General features: G+C 38.4%; 2 protein-coding genes across 2 annotated transcripts; one reads left to right on the plus strand and one right to left on the minus strand.

Annotated features, from left to right (window-relative positions):
* The first annotated feature begins 46 nt into the window (after nucleotides 1-46).
* LOC141837242 (uncharacterized) lies at nucleotides 47-8,114 on the plus strand. Its single transcript, XM_074724680.1, has 9 exons — nucleotides 47-154; nucleotides 774-1,001; nucleotides 2,009-3,986; nucleotides 4,194-4,258; nucleotides 4,468-4,545; nucleotides 4,637-4,747; nucleotides 4,902-4,946; nucleotides 6,018-6,191; nucleotides 7,115-8,114. The coding sequence occupies exons 1-9, from the start codon at nucleotides 47-49 to the stop codon at nucleotides 8,069-8,071; spliced, it is 3,744 nt and encodes a 1,247-aa protein (XP_074580781.1). The 3' UTR covers nucleotides 8,072-8,114.
* A 325-nt stretch (nucleotides 8,115-8,439) lies between these two features.
* LOC141837402 (uncharacterized) lies at nucleotides 8,440-13,516 on the minus strand. The gene is made up of 3 exons (XM_074724813.1): nucleotides 13,123-13,516; nucleotides 10,959-11,240; nucleotides 8,440-9,997 (listed from the first exon to the last, which is right to left on the minus strand). Exons 1-3 carry the CDS (start codon nucleotides 13,411-13,413, stop codon nucleotides 8,918-8,920), a joined length of 1,653 nt encoding a protein of 550 aa, XP_074580914.1. The 5' UTR covers nucleotides 13,414-13,516; the 3' UTR covers nucleotides 8,440-8,917.
* Nucleotides 13,517-14,402: the final 886 nt, after the last annotated feature.

The following is a 14,402-nucleotide window of genomic DNA, read 5'->3' on the forward strand; positions in this document are numbered from 1 at the left end:
CGGGTCAGAGCGATCGCTCACGCACTTGATCGTCGCTGAGGCAACAATGCTCTCCTTGTCTCTTCGAGTCCCGTCTCTGCGACCGCGCGAGGCGGCCATCTGCGGCCTTTCTCGCAATGGGGTCCGGCATCGGCGATCTTCTTCGCTCTCGAGTGTGAGTTTCCCCCCTCCCTCTCTGTATGCTTGCTCATTCTACATGGACTAGTACTACGACATTCAATCGGATCATAACATGAAGCTGCAAAAGTTTTTAATTATTTTCTTGGGGAAAATGGTTTTTATCAGTGAGAATAGCTCGAAAAGGAAAAAAAAACACAAAAAGTTGCCTTCCAGATTGTTCCTTGGGTAACGGATGCGTTGATCCGTTCGTCAACTTTTGATGAACACAAAACGATCTGTTTCTCATCATTTAAATATATTTGTGGAGGAAGTATTGATGATTTTGTGTTGCGAGCAATGTTTTTTTATTTTTATTATTACTATTATAAAAATACACTGTGTGTTTCTGATTTTATTTCTTGATGGGAATCAACAAGTCGTGGTCTGTCTAATCTTGATTTTAAGTTGCTTCTTTAATCAATCCAACCGGACTTTCTTACATGTTGATCCTAGAAGAAGAAGAGACTATTTCATCTGTTTGTTACCCTTGCAAGTAATTTTGTTTGTTCCTCATAAGCTCCTAGCTTAGCTTTTTCAGGTTAAGGAGTTAGCAATTTTCAAGATATGTTTTCTATATCTTCAAATTTCTAAGATTAATATTCTCTCTCCTTCAGAGCCAATATGGAACCGCTTTCACCAAGAAATTTCTTCATGTAGTCTACCATGGACCGTTTGTGTGTCTACTTCCAAATGGCCGAACACATGGAAGACCTGTGGCTGGAAAAAGCAATAGTGCTGAGGGGCAAGAGGATATTGAGGCAAATTATGAGGATACCATTCATGATCCACCTGTGGCTGTCATGAAATGGAGCAATAGTAATTTGGCAATGGAGAGGGATCTGGTAAAATAATATTTCATTGAAAGATTGATTGTCATATTGTAACTTCATAGATTCTTTGGGAATATGTCTCAACTTGGTTGTTGACTGTTTGATCTAATGACTTCATATATGATAGAGTCATAGCCATGTATTGCACCTCTACGCTCTACTTGACTATTGACTATACAGTTGACTTCTTGAGCTTTCAAGAAATCAATTTACCTCCCAAAAGAATACAATAACTTGATGAAACTTTTTCATTCAACTACCATTACTTATAGATGAAACATTTTATGGAAGAGGAGTGACAATGAGTGGGTGAATGACCTAAGCTTGGTAATGATGATGAAAATCAAGGAAGAAAAAAGCTTCATAAAACTTGATTTGAGACGGAATAACTAATGTGGATAATTTTTCAACTAATCCCTACATCTTTGAGAGGATGATATGTACCCACTGTAATGATCAAAGTGAGAACATAGCTTAATCCATGTGCCCCAGATATAACCAATGGGGCAAGGACATTTGTCTAGTTCAATATGGACATCCTAGTCAAATTAGATCCATCTGGACATCCTAGTCAATATGGAGTTCTGTAATTGGACAACAAACACTCTGAAGCTAATAAAAAGGAACAGTTATCACCAAAGGCTTTAGGTGATCTTCTAGTAATGACTTGTTATCTCCACATTGGTTCATCCTTGAGCTGTTTCTATTTATCTCCACCTTGGCAAACCAACTCTCAGCCCTTCCCCTTCAGGATACATTCTTGATGCCCAGAGCCAATACCAATAACAATCTAGACTATTTCACCTAAACTGAATAAAACAACTTCAGTTCAAATGTCAGTTGAGCAACTCTTCCCTTTCTCAGATCTATCCAACTTCCCTAATTGAGTACCAAGCTAGTATAGGTGGTTGCCACCTATAAGCTTGGATTATAATGATTTGAGTTCATAAATTTATTTTTTATTTTTTATTTTTTGTTTAAATTTGGATCTGATGCTAAATATTTTCTTTTTTTGGAAGATTGTTGAGAGCAGAGAGGACTTAACATCCATGAAGGATAGTATTATTACAAAGGAAAACGAACCCACTGTTGGTAATCAGAATCCTGGATCTCTCTCAAACCCTGACACTGATAACAGTGTTGCTGAGAAAACTGAAGTTGGTGTAGTTGATGATGACCAACTGAAAAATGTACAGGAAGTTGAACAATCCAAGGAACATGCTCTTGGACGACTAAAAGTAACCAACTTGGATAATAGGATAACTGCAGAAGAACATGAACTAGAGTCCTACAACCAGAGTCAGAATTTTTTGTTGAACTTTGATACTGGGAAAAATGGCCAATTTGATAGCACACATACTTTGACTTTGTCTGACAGCTTTGGTCAGTCAACTGAAACTGTCACAATCAACAATGATAAGGGACTTACAAATAGCTTAGAAGATGAACATCTTGGGCAATTAAAACAGAAGAGCTTGGAGCCATATACCTTAGAAGAGGAACCAGACTCTAATGATCAGAGTAAGTTTATTCCGTTCCTTGTTATGGGTGACGCTAGAGAACTATCTAGAAAAAGTGCTTCTTGGACATCCTCGGACAACTATGCTCAGTCAACTCATGCTGATGTTGATGATGGTGAAAAACTCATGAAAGGCTTAGAAGCTGAAAAGTCCACCGCAGAAGTTGCTGGAGAACTAAAACAAAGAAATGTGGAACAATTTATTATTTCAGAAAAAAATGAACCAGTTTCTTACAATCAGAGTCAAGATTCTATTCCCAAACATGATATGGATAATGATGGACTTGAAAAGACACATGATTTTTTGTTTTCCTCTGATAGTTTTGCTCAATCTACTGAAGCTAGTATACATGATCTTATTCAGATGAAGCAGACTGATTATCAGCAATCTCAGTATCAAACTACACTTCCATTTCCTTCTGACAAGTCTAGTTCTGATGTAATAGATGAGAACGTTCATATCACTGCAAAATTCAATATTCATGATTCAGATAAGCAACAAGAGGTGCTACCTGAGCTAGGAAACTTGAGCCACCCTCCTTTAGCTGGCTCAAATGTCGTGAATGCCATATTTCCACCTGAGCAATATATTACCACAGAACAAGATGAACCAGTTCCCTACAACCAGGGTCAAGGTTCTTTGACAAAATTTGGTATGGATAATGAAGAGACTGAAACAACATATGACCTTTTGTCTTACTCTAGTTCTGCTCAGTCATCTAAAGCTGGTGTAGGTGATCATGATGAACTCACAAATGACTTAGTTATTGGCAAATTCATGGCAGATGCTCATGGACAGCTAAATCAAACTGATCATCTGCAATCTCAGCCGCACATTGTTCTACCTGGAATGTGTGATTCTGTTCTTATGATAGATAATAACCTTGAGGTCACTACAAAAACTAACATGGATGGTTCTGATGAACAACAAGAGGTTCCATCCGAAGAAGGGAACACAAGTTCCTCTCCTTTGACTAGCTCAAGTGTAATGGACATCATAGGGTTGCCTGTGCACTATATGATTCCGGAAGAAGCTGAAGCAGTTTCTTACAGTGAGAGTCAAGATTCTCTGTCAAAACTTGATACGGATATCTATGAGCTTGAAAGGACACATGACTTTTCTTCTTCTTTTGATGATTTTGTTCAGTCAAATGAAGTAGGTGTCAGTGATGATGATGAACCCAGAAATCACTTAGAAATTGAGAATTCTATGTCACATGATCTTCAACAACTGCAAGAAACCAATTTTGAGCAATCCCAGCCTCAAATTATACCTCCGGTCCTCCTTGACACCTTTATTTCTGATGTTGTGGTAGATTACAATCCTGAGTTCACTGGAGAAACAGATCTCCCGGTTTCAGATGAGCAACAAGATCTGCCATCCGAGGAAGGAAACTTAGACTCTCTTCCTTTGGCTGACTCAAATGTCATGAATGTCATAGTGGTAGCAGCAGAATGTACTCCATGGTCTAAAACAGGCATTTACATCCACTTTAACTTTGAAACTAATCTTTTTGATAAAAGTCCTCAGCATTCCTGACATTTATTTTATTGCATGTCCTATTCTTCAATGCCAAAATCGTTTGTCCTTTTGAGTGAAGGCATTTATTCTACTTTTTAACTGTTACAAAAAATGTCATTATATTTGTTGCCTAGTATTTACACTTCTTGATGATTTTGTATAGGTGGGCTTGGAGATGTTGTTGGAGATTTACCTAAGGCATTGGCCAGGAGAGGACACCGAGTAATGGTAATTAGTACTATGATTATCCTCTTTCTGTTAGTCAACCTAAAGTGAAAGAAATAAAGTGGGAATGTAAACAGCAATTGGACGTAAATACTAATTTATCTCCCTTTTCATCAGAACCAATGGGTTTTGCTGGCCTCATTTTTGTTTAGAATTGAAGTATTAGCCAAATTGCTTGGTTCCACTTACAAGTTGATTTGTTGATTAATTAGGTAGTGGTTCCAAAGTATGGCAATTATTCTGAACTCAAAGAATTAGGTGTCCTGAGAAGGTACAAGGCGGACGGACAGGTATTTATCTGTTAAACATGACCTTTGTATCAAATCCTAGCACATAAAATATAACAGATACATTATAGAAGACTTTGCATTCTGTTTACAGGATCTGGAAGTTACTTATCATCATGCCTACATTGACTCTGTTGATTTCGTCTTTATTGATAGCCCTGTTTTCCGCCACATTGGAAATGATATTTATGGAGGAAACTGGCAGGTAATCCTTGTTTTTACTTGTCTTCATAACTAAACTTTAATGATTATATCATATTGTTTTCATAACTCTCAATTGAACTTTGCATCTTGTTTTGATGACTATAAATATTAATAAAATCTTATGGCAAAAAATGTTTCTTCTGGTGTACGTGTAGGATATACTGAAAAGGATGGTTTTGTTCTGCAAGGCGGCAGTTGAGGTACTTTCTTGAGCATGATGGTGCTCTCCATGATCAATTAATATGACACTGTGATTCATGACCAGAAGGATAAACCAAGTATTATTATTGTTATATGGAAGAAATAAACCAAATTAAAATCAACTCATAAAATTTTGTAGTATTTGACTGCATCCATGTGTTTTATTTAGATTTTATCAAACAAAATATAAGAAATAAAGTGATATTTAATGTTTAAATTTTTTTATCAAATGGTCACGAATAAATTTCATATACAATTACATAAACATATTAAAATATACCGTTTAAAATAAATTTTATCTTCAATGATAAAAAGTCTTTCGGGTTTTTAAATTTGAAATTGCTCAAAGTTGCCGAAAGCAAGAATGCCATAATTTACAAAGGACTAGAGAAAGTCTCATTTTCTTTTCTTGTTGATCATTTGAACGTTTTATAAGTTGAATTGATTATAAATCATTATGGCACCTAAAAGTTACAATTTACAAGTGGCTAAGTTAAAAATTTAAATTTAATTGGTTGTAAATATTTTTAATTAGATATTGATGTGGTCAAATTAATCAACAAATATAAAAAGAATAAACATAATTTAACAATTATTAAGTAAACAATTAATTTCAATAAAATGTTAATTAAACTATATTGGTAAAACATGACAGGCCACAGAAACTGTATCCTTCTAGTTAGAGATAGAAACTCTGTCACAATTTGACATTTTAAACCTTAGTTATGGGTTACTGGGGGTTTACGGGTCTATTTGCAGGAAATATACTTTATTTTTTTTAATTGATCGACATAGGAAAACTGTTATTGAATACTTGCTATCATTGTTTATTTTTAAAAGCTTCCAAAAATAGAATTTGAATAACTAGTCCACTTGTGGCAGTATTCTTTAATTTGCTTATCATCCTACTTGATGCTTGGTACTCAGGAATTAATTGAACTTGATCTATTGGTATTCTACCTAATAACTTATATTATATTTCAGTAACCAAAGATATGTTCTCAACATTTATTTAATCGATACTTTCATTCACATGGAACAATGTAAACAAACTTGTTTCAGCCTTTCAGGTTCCCTGGTATGTTCCATGTGGTGGCGCCTGCTATGGAGATGGGAACTTAGTTTTCATTGCTAATGATTGGCATACAGCCCTGCTTCCTGTTTATCTGAAAGCATATTATCGTAACAACGGATTGATGATATACACCAGATGTGTTTTGGTGATACACAACATAGCCCACCAGGTATATATGATAAAAACTCTATCGGCATTGTTATCATCATGCAATCAATTGTTATAGATCTATTATTCCAATATATTACAACATTTGGTTAATTATTGAAGGTAGGCAAGTGGATATCATTCTCTTATCTAAGCTGAACAAAAGGCATATCATGTGTAGTTTGAGATTAAAAAGATAGGTTTTTAGATCCTAAAATAGATCCTGAACAAAAGGGATATCATGTATTGGAATTGTGAATTCAGTTTAAAAACTGTAATAGGTTTAGAAAGATAGTTTTTAGATCCTAAAATAGATAAAAAATAACAAAATGTCATATTTAATAAGATAACCTCATTAAAGAGACACGCTGATCATGGTCACAATAAAATACGTTAATAATTTCCACCTTTATCAGTTGACTAGAATATTTGTCTATTTCATTAATGAAATGGACGACATGATATTTCTCTGTTAGTTCCTTGATGGCATCAACATAGCTGAAAAGAAGATGAGGAGGCCATATGAAGAGAGATATAGGAAGACACTTCAGCGTGGCCAGATTCTTCTTCTCAGTTGCCACTCAATCCACTCTTATAACCAAGATGATTCATCTTTTCTTTCTTTTTATAGGGGGATTGGTTTAATCTTATAATGTCCAGGGCTAAACTTTAACAAGTATGATTAATTTCTGATGAGCTTGCTTCTATGGAATCACATAACCTTTGTTTTCTATTAAGTCATGTACAATCATCATAATTCCTTCAAATTTGACTTTTTTTATATGATGTATCATACCTTATGACATGAATTGTGACATGAACTATGGATATGATAATAACCTTTTATATGCACTGGTGCCTTAATTATCAGACCACACAGCATTGTAGGTAAATTTTTCTCTCATCTATTTCATTAAATTAAGTAAAGTTTCTCTCCCTTTGCAGGGTCGTTGTCCACTAGACCACTTCGGCCGTCTAGATTTGCCAGGACACTACATGGACCTCTTCGGACTCTATGACCCTGTCGGAGGAGAACATCTTAATATCTTTGCTGCTGGTCTGAAATGTGCTGACCAGGTGGTCACTGTTAGCCATGGTTATGCTTGGGAGCTAAAAACGTCTGAAGGTGGATGGGGCTTGCATGGGATCATTAACGAGATCGGCTGGAAATTCCGGGGCATTGTCAACGGGATCAACACCCAAACTTGGAATCCTAAATTCGATGTGTTCCTAACTTCAGATGGCTACACCAACTATAATTTGGAAACTCTTCAAGTAGGAAAGCCACAGTGCAAGGCCGCTCTGCAACGCGAGCTCGGTCTTCCGGCGCGGGACGATGCTCCTATCTTTGCATTCATTGGGAGGTTAGATGGTCAGAAAGGCATCGATCTCATAGAAGCCGCCATGCCATGGCTTGTGGGTCAGGATTTACAGTTAGTCATGCTAGGCACTGGAAGAAGAGACCTGGAAGATATGCTTCGAAGGTTCCAAGCTCAGTACCCCAGCAAGGTCAGGGGGTGGGTTGGATTTTCTGATAAAATGGCACACCGAATCACCGCCGGCGCAGATGTGCTGCTGATGCCATCAAAATTTGAGCCTTGTGGCCTGAACCAACTTTATGCGATGATGTATGGAACTGTCCCGGTGGTGCATGCCGTTGGTGGTCTTAGAGATACAGTGAAGCAGTTCGATCCGTTCAATGGTACGGGGCTGGGTTGGACGTTTGAGAAGGCGGAGGCAAACCGGATGGTAGATGCGATAGGGCATTGTTTGAACACGTATCGGAACTACAAGGAGAGTTGGAAGGAGCTGCAGATGAGAGGGATGATGCAAGACTTTAGTTGGGATTATGCTGCTCAGCTTTATGAACAAGTCCTGGTCGCTGCCAAGTACCAATGGTAAAATCACCTTGGCATTATTACGAAGTTTTCTTTTTTTTTTTTTTTCTTTTTTATTTCATTACTAGCTTGTGAACTGCACCAATGCAATGGCGTGGGCGAGCACCAACTACCATGAAAGCATTGCAACAAATAATCAAATTTTAAAATTTCTTTTTCTCTCTCTGTTTTTTTTATAAATAATCTAGAGGTACAAATTTAAAATAAACGATTTTCCCTCTCAATAAATTTAAAATATTCGTTCTTTTAGAATATTCAATATTCGTTCAAGATTTAAATTTAACTTTTCTTATTTATGTTTTCTAAATATCACATCCACACCGTAAAGACAGGATTAATTTACAAATAAAAAAAAATATTATTATGGTTTTATTTAATGTATGACTATATAGACTGTCCTTTATTCAAACCGAATAAAAAACGTTACCAGCTATTTACACAAATATTCTTTACTTTGGATAATTCGAAACCCAATCCCTGAAAGGCTCGTCCTGCTGAGATGTTACTATAATTTGCAGAACATTACTTGATGAAGTCGCCTGCTGAAACGAGATCGTGCGGGACGAATGTAAATCCTTACAGCATCCACATTATTTGCCTTCCTCGGGTTAAAATGGGAAAGTACTATTGAACAACCATATTTATCCAAGCATTTGTCATTAAGGAACAACCTTAAACTGACCATGAATTTGGAGCATTTATGGAAAACACTGATCGAGGCAAGAGTAAACAAACAAATTCAGTTGATGCATTGTGCTTGGGAGGCACAACACTACCACAAGATGTTTCTCAAATCAGTCGATCCAGCAATAGGAGTTTTATACACAGCGTCATGAAATTTCTGCATTCATCACCGACCAAACCAACCCTTCTGCGGCTGGATATCCCCATCGTTCATCAATTTGTCAAGAACCACATTCAGGTCAACTGATTGTCCATTCTCAGTCAGTTTCCTCACAGTTGCCCTGACCTGGTCCTTTGAGAACCCCATTGTAGTAACTCTCTCCACCACATCATCAATTGGTACTCTGGCCCCTGGAGAACCACCTGAACCAGACCCAGTCGGTGCAGCTTGTGGTAGGACACGGGCCACCGGCAAACGTGGATAATTGCTGCTTCCACCAGGTGGCACAGAGGACGCAAAGGGCAAGGGTTTCATGGCAGAGTTACTTTGGTTTGAAGCAAACCCAGTATGAACATATGAATCTGAGTAATTAGGACCAGGTGGCCCATAGCTAGAGGAAAATGATGGCAACCCAGGGCCCTGCTTGCTTGTAGGTGGTTCATACGTGCTGGAATTGGGACCATAAAACTGTTGAGAGGGGGAATGCTGTGGAAAAGGAGCAGATTGCCTGATGCTCGGAGGATAATTCTGAGGCGGAGGCACATGTACAGATTCTTCAGAGTGAGGGGGTATGGTAAGTGACTGCGGCGAGGGATTTACAAGTTGGTGTGATGGGGGTGGCTGGAGATACTGTGGAAGCTGAGAGGACTGGTAGGTTTGTGGCAGAGGTGGGGGAGGTGCCGTTGCTTGCTGCTGCTGAGCTGTGACTTGAAATGGTTTAGATGGGCCCTCTACTGGTGGAGCTGCTGAAGGAAAGTAAGGATCTCGTGGCAAAGATGGCACTGAAGGAACCTGTGATTGAGGCGCCGGAGGGATCGGGAGTGATGAATTGGGTTGTACAGGTAGCGGAGTATTTGGAACAGATGCAGAAGGAAGCATAATTGGCTGAGCTAATGGGACAGTGTGCTGATAGGATTGTTGGATGAGCTGTTGTGGTGGAGGTATCTGTTGGTGCAATTCATGTTGCGCAGTTTTTGAACTTTCAGAATACTGCAGCTCTCCCTTAGGAGCATTCAATTGTGCAAGATGCAGCTGTGCCTCCACGACATCTTGCTTATCCTGCAGAACTTGCACCCCAGAATGTACCTGCAAGAGTACATTAAAAGCTCAATGACCAAACATGGAATTATAGGCTCTCTAGCCAACATACAACTGAACTAGAGAACATGTGACCCATTCAATTTTAGTTAATTTGTGCCATTTATCAGTATAGGGGAACAAGGTTGACCTATACAACTGTATATGGATATGTTAGAATAATTAAATCCTCTATGAACATCCATTCGGGTTAAATTTATTGCATAGCTCAAAGAACAAATATGTTCAATTTTTTTATTTTACCAAGAAAAAAAGGAAATATATGCAGAGAGCATAAGAATTGATCAGAATATAGTAAGCACTTTGAGAGGAAAAAGGAAAAAAGAATGTAGAATGACAGAAACGGTAGCTACTATTCAGCCTCATATCCAGAATGGATCCTAAACAAATGTCAGCTAACTAAGTGCTTAACAAAGCTTAGGTAATAGTATGTGAAGACGAAAGTCAGTAATTGAATCTTGGGATTCTTCTCAGCTATAAAGATAAGTTTTGGAATAACTGAAAACTGCAAGCCACAAGGCTGATAGCGATCCAAATTGGTTGATCCAGATAGAAGTCAACCAATTAAGAGACATGAAAGGGGTTTGATCAAGGAATCACATTGAAACCTACACAAGAAAAAACAACTCAACAAGGAGGCAATGCAAGAACTAATTAGAAGTGGATGACATCATATAATTCAATAAGAACATATAAAGCAGAGGCAAAAAAAATATAAAAGGAATTCTTAATCACATGAGATTCATGACTTGCACTTCTTCACAATTGTGTAATACATGCAAACTACTGTCTAAGTTAATTCCTCTTCTTTTCTTTGTCAAATTTAGGTTAACTTAAACAAGAAGGGATGCTAACAGTATGACAAATTAAATGAAAGGAAGTTGAAATAAACTGAACTTTCACATGATAGACATGCAAATAAGTAAAATATAACAATAAATAAAAGTACCTCTCTCAGAATATTCTCGAGTTGACTTAGCCTTCCATCTGTACTGCCATTATTATTTGCGATAGCCATTTTAATCTCAGCTAAAGAATTTTCAAGGTGATGAGTCCTGTTGTCAAGTTGTAATAGCTTTGAACTTATAAATTCCATAGCATCCATCAGTTTATCAGCATGTTTCTTCACTATGTGATCAATGTCAGATCCAATTACATTATCATATGAATTCTTTTCTTTCTCATGACCAACTTTTGCAAATCCATGAGGCTCTGGGGTGGTACCAGCATTCTGCAAAAATATGAAAAAAAAAAAAGTCATGATCAAGATCATTGTTGAAAAAAAAGAAGCATTATACAAGCTTATTCAGGGTAATAACAAGAAACAGTAATTAAAACGTTCTAAAATATAGCATGAAATGTTGTAGATAAATTGAATTGAGTAGATTGTGATCTAAATTGAATATGATAAAATTAATAACACGAAGCACCCTTCAAAACCCAGTAGATTATGACCTACTTTTGTTGTGGATAATATTACTCACTAATCCCATGCATCATTGTGATGAACATCAACGAGGCTCAATCTGTGTGACCTAGTTAAAACCAATAAGAACAGGGCAAGTGTCTGGTCAATTTGGTCAACAGATGGGGGTCATTACAGCAACACACTATCCACATGGACGTCTTGGCCACAAGGAGATCCACCATTAGATGGGCATTAACTTGACACCTATAAAAGTGAATCAAGGGCAATATGTAAAGAGGTCTTTGAAGGTCAACTACAAAAGCAAAGGACTCCAACGATTTTCAGATGACAACTTGTTGCATCCTGTTTTCCTTCTAGTCATCTCCACTCTAGCATAATTGGCCACTGCTCTTCCTCACCTCAATTTCACAGTGAACCTTAAGATTCAAACCATATAATATATCTCAATAATCAAAAGACCGAGTTAATCCCACCCTTGTTCACTTCAGCCAAGTTGCTTACACCTTAACCAACCTCAGCTCCCTATACTAGGAGTTATCATAAGTTAACTATGCATTCAGCTACATGAGGTTAAGTATCAAAGAATGGTGATCCCCAAATGAAATGATTTAACAATTTCAATGAAATTTGTGCAATAGTCTTAACTAACCACTTGCATCAATCATGCATGAGAAAGTCAATACACACTAGATAATTACCATTTGGGTTAGTTGCTGCCAACACTAGATAATGACATGCTGAATGTTAGGATTCACAAATAGTTAGTTGCTACCTACACAAAGATTACACAGCTCGAAAAATTATAAGCCTGTGGCAATCGGGCATCATTAGCTCCTGATTGGAGATTACATGGAAATTTTTTTTTTTGACTATGACCAAAATGGCCCCTTAGTCAATATAAGCAACATGCACCCCCTTTATGAGTACGATTGAGTTTCCCTACCAAAGTAAGGACATAGAAATGTAAAACAAAATCCAGCCACTGAAACAAGTAGAATAAAAGACTATGACATATCTCCATTATATACTTATATACATTTTGGTTGATTTCCTTAGAGAGGTTCTTCTATCAATTTATGACAATCCTAATCCTATTTGTTCCTAGATCAACACAAGGCTAGTAGGGGCTACTCTGCTACTTTGACTGCTCTAAGATACTACTACCTCTGGAATTAAAGTTTGGAATGCCTTTTTGAGTTTGTGTTATTTTATGACTTTGATACAAATCCTTTGACTAGTATGAAGGCTGTTCCGATGAAATTGCATCGTCATCAAGTGGTCATTCCCAGTAGTAACGTGAAAGGGCCTAAGATGGGGTATGATAGTCATCGTATTAGTTCTCAGATCAGAAGATTTAATTAAACGTTCTCTTTTCTTATCACAGCAAGTTGAACAGATCTGAGCCCCAAGTCATACCACTAGCTTCAGGAGTTATCTTCCAAAGCAATAAATCTACAAATGGCCCATCCCAATTACAGAACAGATTGTCAATTTTTTGGGGGTCCAATTTCATGCTAGGATCAGAATCTCTACACCAGCTCACAACGAGAGAACAGGAACTAGGATCATTTCACAGTGAAACGAAGGGAACACATCAGATCTACCAAAATCCAATTAAAATCCATGATAATATACTAAAGACCGATCAACAAAATATCACGAAAATCCAAAGAAACTTGCATACTTTGAGATTTAAGGAAGCCAGTTTAGAGTCGCCGGAACCCCAGGTGGGCCAAGCACCACCGATTCCACCGCCGCTGCTGGTCGGGGGCGAGAAGGATCCGATGGGATGAAAATCATAGCTCGGAAGGATCTCAGGCTCCTGATGCTGTTCCTCCTTTTTGATGTCTCCTCCGGCGGCGGTGCTGATAGGATGCTCCTCCTGGGGGCTGATGAGGTCGAAGAACTTGTCGGGCGGCTGCGAAGATCCTGAGAGCTCCATGATTTGCTTGTCCATGAACTTGGAAGCGTTCATGGGATCGAAATTGCGGATCAGAGCTAGATACGACGAGCTAAGCGGCGATCACAATTTTAGGGTTCTCTTCTCCGGTAGGCGAGAGGCGAGAGATTGCACTGGATCTCAGATTTGGCGTGAGAAGAGACGCTTCCAGAAACAATAACATATATAGAAATCCAAGCAGTCGGTTCGGAACCATACGGCTCACGAAGAGCGACAAGGATGGGCACGGCTCGGGACAGACCCAAGCGGACCTGTTTATTTTGATAGAAAAAGATAAATAGACAAATGATTCATCCTTAGGGACAGGGTGTAATCGAATCAAATTGAATCAAACAGTCAAAAGTTCGAATTCGATATATATAGTAGAAAAAATATACTACGCGATCCATACTGCGTGATCTTATGAGTGACACAGCTGATCCACCCATGCCGCCGTGCCATCCGACCACCGTCGCCCACTGGCCCGGTCGCGATCGGCACGTCGCTCGTCGACGCTTTGGCCGACATCGGATTCCGAATGCGGGATTGTGGTCGGAATCCAACCAGTTTCCGATCGATCGATTTGACCGTGAAACGCGGTCGGCAGTAGTGCACGCCGAACGTTTCCGATCAAATCGCAGTCGAAGATGGTTGGCGCATCGACAAGCGACGCGTCGATCGCGCTCGATCGCATGGCCGGACGGCGCGGCGACAGCGGTGGGGGGTCAGGGCAGAACATTGTATATTCCCACATTTAGACGGTCAGATCTGGTACGCGATCGCGTGATGAACAGTAGATCCCGTGTTGCTTACGGGCACGTAGGAAATCGTCGTGCAGTATATCAAATATATATATATATATATACATTCGCGATCCTCTTAACGAATATACTTGTGAGCTTTTAAACAAACATGTTTGCGAACTCATAAATCAAATACTATTAAACTCGAATTTAACTCGATAATATTTCAAGCTCAAAATCAAACTTAAATTTGGCTCGTTAACTTAATCGAACAAATTCAAA

This window comes from Curcuma longa, chromosome 11, assembly GCF_044706935.1.
Source record: "Curcuma longa cultivar G26 ecotype Majalengka, Jawa Barat chromosome 11, ITB_CL_G26_1.1, whole genome shotgun sequence".
NCBI classification, from domain to species: Eukaryota; Viridiplantae; Streptophyta; class Magnoliopsida; order Zingiberales; family Zingiberaceae; genus Curcuma; species Curcuma longa.